The 18,468-nt window shown below is 41.4% G+C and overlaps 1 protein-coding gene across 3 annotated transcripts in view; it reads right to left on the bottom strand.

The window, feature by feature from the left end:
* Positions 1-18,468, bottom strand: part of MYLK4 (myosin light chain kinase family member 4) — a 123,166-nt gene that overhangs the window by 10,963 nt on the left and 93,735 nt on the right. For all 3 annotated transcript variants that reach the window (XM_075270747.1, XM_075270748.1, XM_075270746.1), the window contains 7 exons: positions 13,187-13,542; positions 7,612-7,717; positions 7,332-7,425; positions 5,770-5,879; positions 2,542-2,683; positions 2,253-2,323; positions 966-1,094 (listed from right to left, as the gene is read on the bottom strand). In XM_075270747.1, coding sequence (XP_075126848.1) covers positions 966-1,094; positions 2,253-2,323; positions 2,542-2,683; positions 5,770-5,879; positions 7,332-7,425; positions 7,612-7,717; positions 13,187-13,542 — 1,008 coding nt within the window. The remainder of the gene's footprint in view (positions 1-965; positions 1,095-2,252; positions 2,324-2,541; positions 2,684-5,769; positions 5,880-7,331; positions 7,426-7,611; positions 7,718-13,186; positions 13,543-18,468) is intronic.

Genomic DNA, 18,468 nt, shown 5'->3' with positions numbered 1-18,468 from the left:
GGTGGCAAGCCGTCCCCTGTCCTGTTTCCCCGGGGGTTTAGGACCGCTGACAGCAGTGGTAGTGTGAAGAGCCACATTGCAGAACGCAGCTAAAAAAGGCTGCAGAAAAAACCCCATAGTTTTTCATTGCGTTTTTTTCCCCCTATTAAATCTATAGGGAAAACAAAAGGATTTCCATAGGTAAAAATGACAAGCTGTGTTTTTAAAAAACCCAGCTTTTGCAGCTTTTTTTTTTTGCAATGTGTAGATGGGATTTGCCAGAATCTGATTCACTTTGCTAGTACTGTGAAACACAGTGAGATTTTTTTTTTTTCCACAACGTGGGAATAGTGTAAAGCCCTCAACCACTGATTGACCCTTGGTCTCTATAAACCACCTATTTGAGGGACTATAATTTGGTTTTGGTGTGTCAATACAGTTCTTGTCAATGAACAAATTACTGGAACAGCTCACATTGCTCTGCACATTGTGGGAAGAGACATTGTTCATGGTATATTTTATCTTGGGGAGGTGAAACAAAACACCCTATTGTTTGAATTATGAGTAAATTGATGTCCTGTGTAGATGAAATACACTCAGTCAACTTTCTAATAAGTACAACTCATTCAATATGTTTATTATTTGCCAATTTAAATGTAATAGTCTGAACTTGTATGAATGCCACAGGTCTCATATTATTCCGATTCCAGATATGCTGTGTAATGTGATTGCTGTCATTCCACTTAATGGATAATAATGAAATTTGCTGTTGGCTCATACTAGTCTGGTATATGAAAAGATAAAAATATTTATCTTCAGCTGCCCTCGCTGTTCCATCTGCGCCACCCATGTTTTTCCTCATAGACCGCTACAATAGCTAATTCAGCAAAAGACTCTGCATAGGCTAGAAACCAAATATAAATGTAGGAATAAAAGAGATAAAGCATATTTCACACAAAACAGACTTAGGTTTTTGGCCAACTCACAGCATGTAGGCAATGACTCCCACACTCCACATGTCTGTGGGAAAAGAGACAAAATCATAGTTCACAACTTCAGGGGCAAGGAACTCTGGAGTACCAAAGTGCACTTTCAATTTTTCCCTTGGCTTATACCTAGACATGAATAAAAGAAAGATAAAATATAATTTCAAAGGAATGACATAGCATAAAATTTCCTAACAGAGGATTGGGTTTTGGCTGCAAAGTAATTACATTCCACGCAACCTACTCTGCAGGAAGAATAAAGTCTGACACAGAACATAAACATGGCTCATAGGTACAATGACTAATAACTGGAATGGAATAAACTGGCAGGCAGCATTATAGGAGAAAGGCTAAGCAGGCTAGTCCACATAAATCACATCGAAACGGATCCTGTAAACAATATGACAGTCCGTGTGCTGTAATCTAAATGTTTTTGGCTATGTCTAAATAACTACTGCTTCATACAGAAGAATAAACCTGCAAATCATTTTTACCTATCATATAAATTGTATAGAACAGAATTGTACCTATAATAACATATTATATGGTCAAATCATTTAGCAATATATTTGCAAAGCAATGGAAGCTAATAAATGTTGTTATATACCCCAGACTTATAATATCTGCCAGATTTGTGGCTGGTTATTTCAGAGGAATACTTCAGCGCTCTACACTATTCTTACAAACCAGATTCACCTATAAGGTATAGATCCCAGCTACAGTGGCCAAACAGGTCAAGTTCCCATCATGACAAGCGATGTCTGAAGTTTGTTAGCATCTTCAACGTAGTTTCTTCAGTATATGTTAATAAATGTATCCCAACCCAAACAGAAGTCTAAGTCAAGCGAACTTAAAGAAGATCTTTATATGGCGTGATACATGGTGTAATATGTCTTGGCATCAATTTAAAAAAAACGGTGTTGAAGAGGCTTATAAAACATATTTCTTTTGTTTTCTACAATATTCTTACTATGAAAAAGCAAATGAACCTTTCAGAATCTGTGAAATTGTGAAGAGAGCTATAATGAGTCTAAGATAACTACATGAGCTACAAGGTTGTCTATCACTACTCAAGACGGTACGGTATATATACTGTAGATAGACATGAAGAAAAATTGTTCCTAAAAGTAACTTACGTTCATAATAATGAATCAGATATCAGTTGTCACTTTGGTGACCTCATCAGTTAATACAGATAACACAAAAGAACATTCACACTTGTTTCAGCTCCTCTATGGATGCCCTATGTAGCAGCCCCATTTCTATTATCTGAAGCTCAATATTTACCTTCTAGCCAAGCCAAAATCAATAATTTTGATCTGATAATCTGCTCGACTCACACACATAATGTTCTCTGGCTGAAATGAGACAAGAAAGAAGTACCGCTGTTAAACTTGTAATATGCATTGGGTTTTGATGTATATTTCTATTATAAGGTGATTATAGCATATTTTGGCACACACACATAAATAAATATAATATATATAACATAAATAATATATATATATATATATATATATATATATATATATATATATAGTGATAAAGTGTCTATATATATTTACATTTAGAATACCTTAAGATCCAAGTGTATAATGTACATTTGATGCATGTACTGAATTCCTTCACAGATTTGCTTTATAAATAATATAGTGTCCACTTCTGAGAGATTGCAATTTTCATCGATAATTCTGTCAAATAATTCTCCACCATCTACACTGTTGAAGCAGAAAAGATTTCACATGAATAGATCCAAGACAAGCAATCACTTTCATACCAGTGAGTAGTTGTATATGCATCATGTATATGATATTAAAAGCAGGGCCGGCTCCAGGTTTTTATGGGCCCTTGGGCGACAGAGCCTCAGTGGGCCCCCTTGTAAAGGAGGTGGGGGAGTCGAGACACTGTGCGTTGCAGATGAAGCGAGTGACGTCATGCAGGAGTGTGGCGTCACCAACGCCATACCTCCCAATCTTTTAAAGAGTAGAAAGAGGGGCAAAATGTGCAGCGCGCTCTGCGCGCCGCTGCAAATTTAGCTCCACCCACTTTTATGTTGATTCCACCCATTCTCATTCATTTATTATGTGCTCCCACACAGTATAATCCTCCTACAGTCACCCGTAAATTATATGCCCCCCTCCATCTCTCCCCCAGTTTCATATACACCCTTCCTCTGCCCCCAGTTTCATGTCCCCCCTCCATCTCTGTCCCCAGTTTCATCACGTTCTCCCCCTTCATCTGCCCACAGTTTAATGTCCCCCGTCTCTGCCCCAGTGTCATGCCGTTCCCCCCCTCCCCTTCATTTGCCCCTTCAGTTTCATTGGGCCCCCTCCATCTCTGTCCCCAGTTTCATGCCGTTCTCTCCCCACCCCCTTCCCTAGTGTCATGCCGTCCCCCCCCCTTCATTTGCCCCCTCAGTTTCATTGGGCCCCCTCCATCTCTGTCCCCAGTTCCATGCCGTTCTCTCCCCCCCCCTCCATCTGCCCCAGTGTCATGCTGTTCTCCCCCCTCCATCTGCCGCAGTGTCATGCTGTTCCCCCCTCCCCTTCATTTGCCTCCCAGTTTCTTTGGGCCCCCTCCATTTCTGTCCCCAGTTTCATGCCGTTCTCTCCCCACCCCCTTCATCTTCTCCAGTGTCATGCCGTTCCCCCCTCCCCTTCATTTGCCCCCCAGTTTCATGGGCCCCCTTCATTATGTTTCACCTTAATATGTAATACAAAACAAACACTTACACTCACCTTCTATCACTCACCTTCCATCGTTCCCCCGACGCTCCTCTCTCTCTCCCTCCAATCACATACGCGATGCAGGAGCTGTGAGATCAGCTCCTGCTTAGCTCCGGACCGGCTTGCGTGTGTAGGCGTGATGCAATGACGTCATCGCGCCTACACACGCAAGCCGGGACGGAGCTTTAAAGCAGGAGCTGATCTCACAGCTCCTGCATCGCGTATGTATTCCAGCTCATCGGCGGACGGACGCCGATGAGCTGAAATTGTGACAGGCAAGTGCCGGGGGGCCCCCAGAGGCTCTGTGGGCCCCGGCACTTGCCCGACTATGCCGTGCGCTGACGCCGGCCCTGATTAAAAGTTCCAACAGCAAATTAGGACTGCTGTGTAAAAGGCTTTATTTCATGCAGACAAACCCTGGCTATAAGCGCTTTTAAGTCACATGGATGTTTTACATCCCCCACTTTGGAGCACTTTGGCCAGAGACAGAGCCAATTTGGTGAACTTAAGGGTATTTCATGAATGACAATACATCTAAATGATGCCTTGCAATACTACAATGGTCCTGCAAGTGTCTTTCTGTAGGGCCTAACTAGGAATGATGGGTCCTCATAGCAAGATTTTGACTGGACACCCAGTCCCCACATGGTATAACGCCTGCTTTCCTAGCATCCACACATTGCCCCCTTATTGGCACCCATACAGTATATTGCTCCTTTATAGTCCTGCATACAGTTATTCCCTACTTTACTGGCTCCACACAGTGATTGCCCCCTTAACGGTCTCCCCCACTGTATACTGTCCCCACATAATATACTGCCTCTATAAAGTTACTTTAGGCTGTTATCTACTCTATTACTCCAGCAGGTAATGGTCAATATTCAATAACCCATCCTTGCTCCTGACCACAACCTCCTCTCATCATTTGGCCTCTCAGCCTATTGTACATGTTACATCCTGACATTGTACACCATTTCCTGGAGCCTGAAGGCAAAGCGGAGATAGAGCATGAGCTGGGATGGGTAAGGTAATATATTACAAAAAAAAAAAAAAAAAAAAAGAGGGCCGCCTAATTTATCAGGCCCCATAGCAGCCGCTACAGATATTATGGTAATAGTTGTACCCCTGTACAGGCCCCAAAGTATGTTACCTTCTTTGCGGCCCCCCATACAGTACACTGCTCCCTTTACTAATCCACATAGTATAATACAGAGCTAGAATTAGGCCCTCCTTTACCCAGGGCTAATGTTCAGTTGGCTTTCCTTACTTAGGACCTAAATACAGAAAAGTGGCTTGTTGGCACCCCCACCATAAACCAGCACCAGGAGAAAATGTTCCAGTTTCTTCTCCCCAGCTATAAACCTATATGCTGTCACCTTTCTTGGCCCCGTCACATCACTACTACAGGCTGTGAAACACAAATGCTCAAAAGACAGAGACGGAAGGGATAAGTGAGGCAGTGGCTTGTCATCTGTACTACAAGAAGGGGCAGAGAGTAAAGAATTGTATGTTCAGAGTACAAGATGTCACACAAGCAGCGGATAAACACCAATTACGTGACTGCATGCGAGAATAGTTTAGAGAGGCATCTCAGCTATGGACAATTCCTTATTAAGTGACTTATCTTACTGCAGTTAAAAGGGTTTTCCGAATGGATTTTTCATACTTATGACCTATCCAACATCCAGAACCCACATAAACTGGTCTGTCAGCCTCCAGGCACCAGAAGCTGATGCAGTGGACATGAAGCACATGTACTAGTGATGTGATTCCCTGTAGCTATCACTACACAGTAGACAAAGTGCTGCAGTATAGCTTCTATTTCTTGAATATGATCACCTTGTGCTCTCCATCTAGTGCAAAGCTTCCAGCACCTAGGGGCTGCCGGGACAGCTGATCTGTGTGTCGTTCGGGTGTCGGACCCTCCCACAGATCACATATTAATAACCTATTCTGTGAATAAGTCATCAATATGAAAAAAATACATTTAGGGCCCCAAAACCCTTTTAATGCATTTACACACAATTTTTAATGTGAATTGTATGCACAGACATTTAATACAAAATAAAACCACCTACTATTCCATAACAAGAATTATGTCATTTCTGGACTCAAAGGCATCATATAACTGGATGAGGTTAGTGTGATTCAGCTGGTTCATGACTTGTATCTCGTTTTTCACTTCTTCCTGTAAATAAGGGATAAGTTGTTCTTTAATACTTCTACTGTCATCTTAAAATTTGTGGTCATGTGTAAAGTGAAAAGGAACACACAAAATGATTTCTAGTTCAAGAACATCTAAGTCACTGGATATATGCAACAATCTTTTCCATATAATGTTGCCAATTTTTCATCATATGGATTTCCAGGCGTATGAATTAGAGACATATATTACATCCACTTTCACCCTGTCTATGGTTTGACAGTAAAAAAAAAAAAAATCCTGCCACAGTTTGGATAGTTTCCATTTTTAAGCCTGAATTCAGTTGTCATGCACATATAGAAAATGTGATAAAAAATACACAATATTAAACATTCACATAAATAATAAGAACTGTTCCTGATTTCTAGTGATTTCCCATTTGAAGCTGACCAGTCATTTAAAGATTAATAAGCCATCTGAAGTTAGATTTTCCGGCACTTATATAGTAGCAGAACCTGGTTTTAACATTTCATTTTGGACTTTCATCTTGAAGGTTCTCAATTTATACAAATAGGTTTTATATACGTTTCCATAAGGGCTCACGTATATAACAGAGGCACACGCTCAAAGGTTTCTTACTCAGGTTAAGAGAGGGCACCATGTAAAGACTGGTAATATAGTCATGTCCATAAACCTTACTGGCCAATAATTTTGAATATTTCATAATCTACTATGAAACCGGTACCACTGATGGTAGAGATAAGGAATTTTACTAGTGAATAAACATATTGCTCAGTAGGTCTGTTCAACCTAAGAATAAGTGGGATCCTCAGAACATACATCAATGTTATCATCTGACGTGTTACCATTATATATCAGAAGATGCTTAAAGGCGCATATTCCCTTTAAAGAGGACCTCTCATGTCTTCATGAAAGTGCGGTGTTATATACCACTAGAAAGCTGACAGTGCGCTGAATTCAGTGGTTCGGTTTTACTGGTATGTGCCCCGATGGTGCCATTATTTTCGATACAAATCTCCCCACTGTCAGAAGGGTGTTTCTTACTGCCGAGTGTCATCAGTGGGCTGTAAGAAACGCCTACCCCCTGACAGTACTCCTCCAAAGACTTGTATTGGGGTGGCATTCCTTACAGATCAGCGTAATCGCTGGGTGGTAAGAAAGCCCCCTCTGACGGTACAGGGCTATGTTAGAGTACTGTCAGGGGTGTAATTTACAGCTCAGTGATGACTCTGAGTTATGAGGAACGCCTTTCTGACAGTGCGGAGATGTTAGTGCCGAAACTAACAGCACCGACATCTCCACCACCGGGAAAGCCGACAGTGCGCTGAATTCAGTGTGTTTAGTGAATTTCTAGTGATATATAAAACTGCACTTTCATCCAGACTTGAGAGGTCCTCTTTAACGTTCTTTACTTTTTTCCCCAAAACAGATAGCACTACAGAACATAACGTGACAAAAGCCATAAATGTCACCAACCTTTTCCTTGTGTCCTTTGACTTTGATGATTTTTGCTGCAAGGGTAAGTCCTGAAGCTTTCTCTACACACCTGTGCACTTGACCAAACCTCCCCCTGTAAATAAAAACAACCCTTTATACTAAGATTTGATCAAAAAGAGCCAGCAAAAACCACAATAACTTTAATTTAGTATGTTTGAATTATGACTGATATCCAGTGATCTGCTACTCGGTAAGTTCTGATTCTTGCTGAAAATATTCTTTAACTGAGAAATCTAGAAACTGTGGATTAAGAACTTACCCACCAAGCAAATGTGCCTTTTCCACAGTGTAAAAGTTATTAATCTGAGCATGTTTGGCTGAGACAATTCTGTGATCAAAAGGGGCTGGAGGTGGAGGTGTGACATCTAAGGGATTAAAAAAGCAAATAATAGGTTATATCCAAGGCAGAATAACAAATATCCATATAGATTGCATGGTTTCCTAATTATGTCATATGTTAATATTTCATTCTTATTATTCTATTTACAATAAAATCATATTTTTTTTTATAATAATTGGGGATCTCACTTGAAATACCACTTGTTGAGTACCTGTCACTAAAAGAGACCTGTCGGCCTTCTGGCACCTCTGTTTTATTTGCACTCTACATTATACAAATATTCTGGAGCACATTTCCTTAGAATAGTGGTTCTTAACCAGGGTTTGATCAAACCCTAGGCCCTATGCACGGTTCATTTTGTGTACTAGTAAAAAAAACATATACCTATGTCTTGAATTTTGAAAAAAAATCATATTTGATTTATCACTAAAGAAGGGTTCGGTGAATGTGCCTATAAAACTGGTGGGTTCGGTACCTCAAACAAGGTTAAGAACCACTGCCTTAGAAGTCTCCATTGTAGGTCTTCTTAGAACGCAGGCAAACAGAAAAAGGAAACTTTACCTGTTTCATTTTTTTTTTCATTTCATGATTTTTGCATAACCCTGTTTTGCATCACACAGCTAATATAGTAGCCATACTGTATTTCAGGATGAATTGCATTGAGCAAGAGAATTTTTCAAGCAGTTATTCCAATAAGCAAGTATAGCAGAATTATAACCAACAATAAACTATATCTTGTGCAAGTATAAAATATAAATTGTAAAACATCCCACAAAAATAAACATTTACAAGTGAAACTTTATGTATTGCCACGTACTGGATTACTGATACTTTACTGCAGATTTCTCAGTTTTCTGAACTACATCCTGATAAATACAATATACAGTACCTAGAGCTTAGAAGAAACACAACCACCGAACCTTCTCGAATTCTACACCACATAAACTGACAAATATCTCAATTTCCGAAAAAAAAAATGGGGGGATCCAGGTGGGAATATTTTCCATTGTAGGTTTTGTTGTGTTCAGTAAAGTTCATATGTGTTAAACACATACTTCATTCAGTATGTTGCTTATCTATTCCTTCATGCTATATTCGTAGGTGTGTCAGATGTCCATTCTTCTGGTCTGTTGCGGGACTAGAAGAACGGAAAAATGGTCCATTTAATAATAGACCCTAACAGATCACAAGAAATCCCATTAACAGTAATGGGGTGGGTCAGGCTTGCAGGACTTGCAATGACCAAAAGCCTGACATCATTACAAGAATTTCCAAGACTTCTACAGTATGTGTACAGCAGACTAATTCCTCCCGCATGTTCTGGAAATACACTTTCTAAGCAAACATGGAAAGTACTTGTTTGGAAATTATGTGAACTATATGGGATTTACGTTCATAGTATGTTTGGCAACTAAAAACATATTTTGTTCAAAATCTTGCGGGAAATATATATCATACGTATGAGTTAATAACTTCGATTTTGTGAATCAACATAATAATTGTCAAAACTATTAAGTATCTTCTTTAAAAATAGGATTTATACAGTAGGAAATGAGTAGGGAATGTAAATGTCCTGAAGTTTCCAGGCCTACACCAACTGTTTTTATTTATTTATACCAATCGGCTCCCTAAAGCCCCCTCGTGAATGGAGCACCACTGTGCTTGTATGACTGGCGCTCTATTTACTTGAATGGGGCCACGAGCACTGCCAGATATTATAGTCCCAATGTCCCCATAGCAATGAATAGAGCACTGGCTCTCCATTCACAAGGAGGCTTTAGAGGGACTTTCAGGTCCCTGTCTTTTCCAAATGACAGAATTAGAGATAACTTTAATCCCAGCTGTTTAATCCTCAGATGATGATGTATTTAAGGCTGTGTTCACACTACCGCTGCTGTCCGCCCCGGGGTTTCCGTCTTAAACCCCGTGAAAACTGAACAGAGAATGGCTTGCTGGTGTCAGCTTTAAAACCCACTCATTTAAATGGGTTTTTAACAGTGACCGCTGGTATCCCTATGCGACCTCTCCGCCTGGAAAACATACAAAAAAAAACTGTTTTCTAAAGTTTCTGCCATCAGGTGTCTTCCTTTTTGCTAATTTTCTCTTTAATCCCTTTTACTAGGGAGATTCCGTCTTAGAAACCATTGGGTTCAAGACGACAGCATGGTGAGTATGCCCCATAGTGGCCCCTGCACACAGTATTATGCCCCATAGTGGCCCCTGCACACAGTATTATGTCCCATAGTGGCCCCTGCACACAGTATTATCCCCCATAGTGGCCCCTGCACACAGTATTATGCCTCATAGTGGCCCCTGCACACAGTATTATGCCTCATAGTGGCCCCTGCGCACAGTATTATGCCTCATAGTGGCCCCTGCACACAGTATTATGCCCCATAGTGGCCCCTGTACACAGTATTATTTCTCATAGTGGCCTCTGTACAAGTATTATGCCCCATAGTGGCCCCTGCACACAGTATTATGCCCCATAGTGGCCCCTGTACACAGTATTATTTCTCATAGTGGCCTCTGTACAAGTATTATGCCCCATAGTGGCCCCTGCACACAGTATTATGCCCCATAGTGGCCCCTGCACACAGTATTATGTCCCATAGTGGCCCCTGCACACAGTATTATTCCCCATAGTGGCCCCTGCACACAGTATTATGCCTCATAGTGGCCCCTGCGCACAGTATTATGCCTCATAGTGGCCCCTGCACACAGTATTATGCCTCATAGTGGCCCCTGCGCACAGTATTATGCCTCATAGTGGCCCCTGCACACAGTATTATGCCCCATAGTGGCCCCTGTACACAGTATTATTTCTCATAGTGGCCTCTGTACAAGTATTATGCCCCATAGTGGCCCCTGCACACAGTATTATGCCCCATAGTGGCCCCTGTACACAGTATTATTTCTCATAGTGGCCTCTGTACAAGTATTATGCCCCATAGTGGCCCCTGCACACAGTATTATGTCCCATAGTGGCCCCTGCACACAGTATTATTCCCCATAGTGGCCCCTGCACACAGTATTATGCCTCATAGTGGCCCCTGCACACAGTATTATGCCTCATAGTGGCCCCTGCGCACAGTATTATGCCCCATAGTGGCCCCTGCACACAGTATTATGCCCCATAGTGGCCCCTGTACACAGTATTATTTCTCATAGTGGCCTCTGTACAAGTATTATGCCCCATAGTGGCCCTTGCACACAGTATTATGCTCCATTGTGGACCAGCCATGAACAATTATTATACTCTGGGGTGTTTTCAGACCCCAGAGTATAATAATCGGAGACCCAGGGAAGGATACAAACATAAAAAACAATGTTACTTACCTCTCCTGTGCTCCAGCATACTCTCTGCTGATGTCGGCCATCCTCAATGATGGAAGAGACATCACGTGAGCTGGACGCTTAAGGACGCAAGTGTGGCCCACGTGATGTCTGGTATGTCACCAAGTAGGCCCGAAGCCTTAGAAACAGTGTTTATTATGTTCCATCCTAGCCCTCTGATCATTATACTCGGGGCTCTGAAAAGACCCTCCACGTATAATGATAGCAGTGTTTCTGGGGTTTGCGGACTGATCCGTCATTTATCAATCCCGGCTCCTGCTCACAGTCGCCTCCACAGAAGGGGTAGCATTGGCAGCTGTGAGCAGGAACCAAAGATTGGTAAGTAAATAAAGTTACTCTAGCGGGTAACAACCTATTAAGAATAAAAATCTGCAGCGGCTGCAGCCCCCCCTAAAGTCCCAGGCCTTGTGGCAGCTGCTACCGCTAATAGCGTAGTTATGGTAGTTATGCCCCTGGGTGTTTCCAAAATCATAAAACAGAGCATAATAACTGGAGAGCTGACATTTCACAGTGTTGTGATATGGGTATGACATATTGGGCACTGAAGAAACCCATCTGAAAAAATGTAAATTTTCATTTTGCACCATACTCTGTGTATTTCTTTTTGGAAAGAATCTCTGGGGTCAGGGCCCCCTAATGTCCCAGGCCCTGTGGCAGCTGCTACCCTGGTAGTTATGCCCCTGGGTGTTTCCAAAATCATGAAAGCTGAAGCACATTTTATGTTTGTCTATGTGGCAGGGAGATTGTGCAGCAGCAGCAGCAGTCTGCTCGCCTACCTTATCCATTATAACTAGTTAAGGTTTGTTTAGATATTATTCTGCCAGGAGTAATTATACAATAACATACAAATAGTTGATAAAAACCCAAGTGAGCATAAGAAAATAAAGTTCATAGAAGACTTTTCTTGTATTATAAGATGTGAGATTTGCAGAATGTTCAGACCCTTGCACAGAGCCAGCAGTTTGCAGACATGCTGTGTGGAGAATCAACCTCTCTCCACTCTCCCTTCACTGTGTGAAGAGAGAAAAGAACTCACTGTGAACCTGTATTGCAGCTATGCAGATGAAACTTGCCTAACAACAGGGAATGAACTGCAGATTAGTTACAAGGAAGACACCTAGTAGTTGAGACCCCAAGTTGCGGAAACAGCTTTTTTTGTTGCAGATATTGTTGCGGTTTTTTGAGCCAAATTCAGGAGTGAATTGGGTAGAAGGAGGAAGTATAAGGGCTTCATTTATATTTCCCATTGCTTTTGTAGCAACTCCTAGGTTTAGCTCAAAAACCGCAGCAAAATCTGCAACAAATAAACCTGCATTTCCACAATGGAAATTTAGAGGTGTTTTTTCAGGCAAAAAAATGCAACATTTGTAATTAAAGTGCATTATATTTTGGTGCACTAATCTGCCTGAAAAGTTAGTGATCATTTAAGAATCAAACTAGGTTGCATCCTTAACAGATTAGTCACATTATGTTGAGGGCACAATCGACAGGGACCAGTAACTTAAATTAAATATTTGGTGAAACGGTTTACTATGTAACATTGGGAATTATAATGAAATATAAAATGTATTTTATACACAACAAGAAAAAGCTTGCTCACAAAATAAAGTCTGGCAAATATAGCGTACTGTAAAACTGTTAAATCCACTAAATGTCATTGACAATAATGAGCTTGCCTAGGCTTCAGATGGATCGTCGATACCCTAAAGTCCCAGGCAAACTCCGACAAGCAGTCATCATCACTGAAGTTTGTTATAGAAGTAGAATGAATGAATAAATACATTGCATTAGTCTATTATCATTCTCTAATTGCTTCATTTAGCTCTAAATCTGTTTGTAGCAGTAGCTTTCTCATATAGGTTAGAGCTAGCCATGTAGCAGGGCTGGCTTTTACAAAGGCTTTCTGTAACATCATCTTTTAGACAATTTTTGTAAGTCAATCAGTTTTGAGCCAATCACTTCCAGCTATTTGTAAGAATTCGGAAACCCTGCTATATGGGCCCTGCCAGACGGCTGAATAAGCACTACAAGCTGCGCATGAACACATCTAACAAGCGACAGGCCTGTGCTGCAGTGGTTTGAGATTGGGATACTAGGGGCATCATATACCTGTTGTAGACGTAACATGATTTCTTACCGAGAATTAAAAATTTCTCTTCTTCCTTTATGGAGCATTCCTTATTTTCTTTTATGACTTTACTTATTTGCTCTTCTTGGTCAGAACTCAATGTGTCTGTTGTTTCTTCACTATACTCTGCTGGTATGCTTTCTGCTGTGTCTTTTCTGCTTTTCTTGTTGTCTTCTTTCACATGATCATCATCCGTTACCCGTCTCTTACTATAACAGCTCTGCTCATTGTGACAGGTTTCATCATTTAGCAAGTCATTTCTTTCCTCTTCATCATCTTCTTTGTTTTCTTCTTCCTCCTCTTCCTCAAATTCTTCTTCTGCTTCTTCTGTGACCAGTAGCTGTATATCTTCTTCTTTCACAACACTAAAATATAACATTTAGTTAGGGGTTGTTATTCAGTACTTAAGTTTAAGGGAACATTTCTGCATTAAATGGGTAGTCCAATGGCAGAAAAACCTACGAACTTACGAAATTTAAGATGAATTCATTTTAATTCATGACATTATATTGGATCATGTTTATTTATTACTCAGGCTATGGTCACACCTGCATTCTGTGACCGCTTGGGCAGGACTTTTCTCTGTGTTTTTAGGTGTAAAATCGGTAGACCCCACTATGGTTTATAGGGTCTATGGGTCTCTGCGGGTAACCGCTTCTTAAGCGGATTGCGTTTCTGTTTTTCAGGTCCCAAGCAACCCGAAGAACGGAAACCCCAGCGTTAGTGTTATAATGTATATGGTTATGTTTGCTGATTGTTTATATAAACTTTTGATATATTTACATATTGATATAATTAAATATTGAACTTATGATTACTTGTGCTTATTGGCGTAGTGGCAAGTAGGGTGGTGACCTCCATCTCTTGTTTTTATAGGATTTGTTTGGTGTTTTGTATTCATTAATACTAAAAATATGTATAAATTTTGATATATTTTGCGATTATTTCGGGGTTGCATTTGCAGGGCTTCTATTATTGTGTTTGGGTATAGTCCAGTCTTTACTGGTAGTTGATGGGAACTCTTGTAAATTAATGAAATATTTGTTTAAATTAGACTTGAAAATTCTGGAGGATTATTTGCTAAAATCTTTGCAAATATAGTTGAATATGACTATGTGTTGCAGAAATTAGAGATAATTTACTACAGTATGTTCCACTATCAAGTGTTACTGTTAAGGAAAGCTACACAACATGCTGAGGAACACATACTCTACATTCCAAATGTTAAACCATTTCGCAGGATTGTGCTGTAAAATGTGACTAAGTCTAGGGCTCTATGTAGTAAAAAAAAAGCTGCAGTTTGGCAAAATCCACAGTGTTTTATAGTACCTGCAAAGAAGATTTTGGCTAATCCCATCCACACAGAACAATATCTGCAGCGGCAATGCTGCGATTAAAAAAACTGTCACTTTTTTTGTAACTCAATTATACTTAACGAAACACTGGCGTTTTCCGCATAGGTATAATACAGATAGATACGGTGTAAGCGGCCATTTTCGTGTGGCTGGCGGGCATGTGCAGTCGGCTTTGCCCTAGGCCCGAGGCCTAGACGTTTGACGCCAACCCCCGGAAGAAGACGCGTCAAGACCCCGGTGCTGGAGATTTCTCTTGTAGCATTGGGGATGCCCCCAGTGCTGTTTGAGCACTTGGGCCCACCCCCAGTGCTGCGAGAGAACTCATTTGAATACTGGCGAAAAACAGGATTTTGACCGAACAGCGGCGCGGAGAAGACATCTAAAGATAGGAGAAGAATAGCCTTTCTTAAGGCTATTCCTACGTGATAGGCAGAAAAAAATTGAGTCTAAATGATAGGATCCCTTTAAGTGATATAGTCATAGGAATCTTCACATTCTTCTACATTGCTTGATGCAGGGAAATGTAGCATCACATGCTGGCCACTCAAATGAATGTTTGTCTATGTACATTTTCTCATATATATTTTATATAAGGTGTACTAGAATCATGGTCACAGGTAGTGCAACCATAACTAGAATTCAGCAGAAGCAGCAGAGGATCATATGCAGGGAACAGCTCTGCAGAAGAGCCCCCTATATGCAAGCCAGAAAGCTTTTAAATTGCTTATTACATATCTCCCAACCATCCCGATTTCCGCGGGACATTCACGAATTCAGTGTCCTGTCCCGCGGTTCCAGTCGGTATGTCCGAATTTTATCTCATTGGCGTTCGGAGGATGCCGATGAGTTGAACATCATATGCGAGTAAAGCAGGAGCTGTCACAGCACAGCTCCTGCCTTACTGCTGCACTCCGGCTTCCGTCGTGTGTAGGCGCAATGTGATGACGTCACATTTGGCCTACAACTATGTGAGTGGAGTGAGAGAGTGGCGGGGGAGCATTGGAAGGTGAGTATAAGTATTTGTGTTAAACATTGAGGGGAATGTAATGTAGGGGGCCTATAAAACTGGGGGCATATACAGTTAGGGCCAGAAATATTTGGACAGTGACACAAGTTTTGTTATTTTAGCTGTTTACTAAAACATGTTCAGAAATACAATTATATATATAATATGGGCTGAAAGTGCACACTCCCAGCTGCAATATGAGAGTTTCCACATCCAAATCGGAGAAAGGGTTTAGGAATCATAGCTCTGTAATGCATAGCCTCCTCTTTTTCAAGGGACCAAAAGTAATTGGACAATGGACTCTAAGGGCTGCAATTAACTCTGAAGGCATCTCCCTCGTAAACCTGTAATCAATGAAGTAGTTAAAAGGTCTGGGGTTGATTCCAGGTGTGTGGTTTTGCATTTGGAAGCTGTTGCTGTGACCAGACAACATGCGGTCAAAGGAACTCTCAATTGAGGTGAAGCAGAACATCCTGAGGCTGAAAAAAAAAGAAAAAATCCATCAGAGAGATAGCAGACATGCTTGGAGTAGCAAAATCAACAGTCGGGTACATTCTAAGAAAAAAGGAATTGACTGGTGAGCTTGGGAACTCAAAAAGGCCTGGGCGTCCACGGATGACAACAGTGGTGGATGATCGCCGCATACTTTCTTTGGTCAAGAAGAACCCGTTCACAACATCAACTGAAGTCCAGAACACTCTCAGTGAAGTAGATGTATCTGTCTCTAAGTCAACAGTAAAGAGAAGACTCCATGAAAGTAAATACAAAGGGTTCACATCTAGATGCAAACCATTCAGCAATTCCAAAAATAGACAGGCCAGAGTTAAATTTGCTGAAAAACACCTCAAGAAGCCAGCTCAGTTCTGGAAAAGTATTCTATGAACAGATGAGACAAAGATCAACCTGTACCAGAATGATGGGAAGAAAAAAGTTTGGAGAAGAAAGGGAACGGCATATAATCCAAGGCACACCACATCCTCTGTAAAACATGGTGGAGGCAACGTTGATGGCATGGGCATGCATGGCTTTCAATGGCACTGGGTCACTTGTGTTTATTGATGACATAACAGCAGACAAGAGTAGCCGGATGAATTCTGAAGTGTACCGGGATATACTTTCAGCCCAGATTCAGCCAAATGCTGCCAAGTTGATCGGACGGCGCTTCATAGTACAGATGGACAATGACCCCAAGCATACAGCCAAAGCTACCCAGGAGTTCATGAGTGCAAAAAAGTGGAACATTCTGCAATGGCCAAGTCAATCACCAGATCTTAACCCAATTGAGCATGCATTTCACTTGCTCAAATCCAGACTTAAGGCGGAAAGACCCACAAACAAGCAAGACCTGAAGGCTGCGGCTGTAAAGGCCTGGCAAAGCATTAAGAAGGAGGAAACCCAGCGTTTGGTGATGTCCATGGGTTCCAGACTTAAGGCAGTGATTGCCTCCAAAGGATTTGCAACAAAATATTGAAAAAAAAATATTTTGTTTGGGTTATGTTTATTTGTCCAATTACTTTTGAGCTCCTAAAATGTGGAGTGTTTGTAAAGAAATGTGTACAATTCCTACATTTTCTATCAGATATTTTTGTTCAACCCTTCAAATTAAACGTTACAATCTGCACTTGAATTCTGTTGTAGAGGTTTCATTTCAAAACTAATGTGGTGGCATGCAGAGCCCAACTCGCGAAAATTGTGTCACTGTCCAAATATTTCTGGCCCTAACTGTAGGTGAGAACAGCATCACATTGATGCAGATGAAGGAGGGGACGGCATGACACTGGGGCAGATGAAGGGGGGACAGCATGACACTGGGGCAGATGAAGTGGGGGAGAACAGCATGGCACTGGGGCAGATGAAGGGGGGGAGAACAGCATGGCACTGGGGCAGATGAAGGGGGGGAGAACAGCATGGCACTGGGGCAGATGAAGGGGGAGAACGGCATGACACTGGGGCAGATGAAGGGGGGACATGAATCTGGGGGCAGAGATGGGGGGACATGAATCTGGGGGCAAAGATGGAGGGATATGAAACTGGGGACAGAGATAGGGGGACATGAAACTGGGGGCAGATAAAGGGGTTATATGAAACTGTGGGAGAGATGGAGGGGGGAATATAATTTACAGGTCACTATAGGAAGATTATAATGTGTGGGGGCACATGAAAAATGAATCGGAATGGGCGGAGTCAACATAAAAGTGGGTGGAGCTAAGTTTGCCACGGCACGCATGCGCGCCGCATATTTTGTCCCTCTTTCAGCTCTTCAAAAGTTGGGAGGGATGTTATTATTTGCTGCTTGAATGTTGTAGCTGGACTCCTGGCACTGAGAACTATAAATCCTTGTCACTAAACTCCTTTTACTACCAGTAGGGTGTTGGGCTCTGTCACATTTTTGCTCAAGTAGTAACACAACAGAAGCTGCACTACCTCCCTCACCTACAATAACTGGACTGTGTTGTTGTCATATTGATGGGAGGGGAAGAGTGAGGGAGTGAGTAGACAGACATGGTCAGGAATCGATTAACACTGTATATACAGTACAATAACAATACTTAAAAAAAAAAATAGTTTATTTTAATAAATGAATTTTTTTGTCAATGATCAAAATTATGTGAATGAACAAAGAGAAATCTAAGTCATCAACATTTGGTCTGACCACCCTTTATAGGAGGAGTATTGGAAGAGATTATATGGCCTGCACAGAGCTGTGATCTCAACACCATTGAGTCTGTCTTGGATTACATGTGTACCCAGAAGTTTTGATGCTGTTTTGAAGGCAAAGAGTCGCCACATCAATTATTGATTTGATTTAGATTTCTATTTTGCTCATTCATGCTAGATTAACACTAGTATTTCCTTGCCATTGTTTAGGTTTGTTGGGGGACCCAAACATTGGAGAGGTGGACCACTAAAACACTGGTTACACACAGAGC

The sequence above is a fragment of the Leptodactylus fuscus genome, chromosome 4, assembly GCF_031893055.1.
Source record: "Leptodactylus fuscus isolate aLepFus1 chromosome 4, aLepFus1.hap2, whole genome shotgun sequence".
NCBI lineage: Eukaryota > Metazoa > Chordata > Amphibia > Anura > Leptodactylidae > Leptodactylus > Leptodactylus fuscus.
The sequence above is the reverse complement of the archived record's forward strand: the minus strand, read 5'-3'. Positions and strand labels throughout refer to the sequence as shown.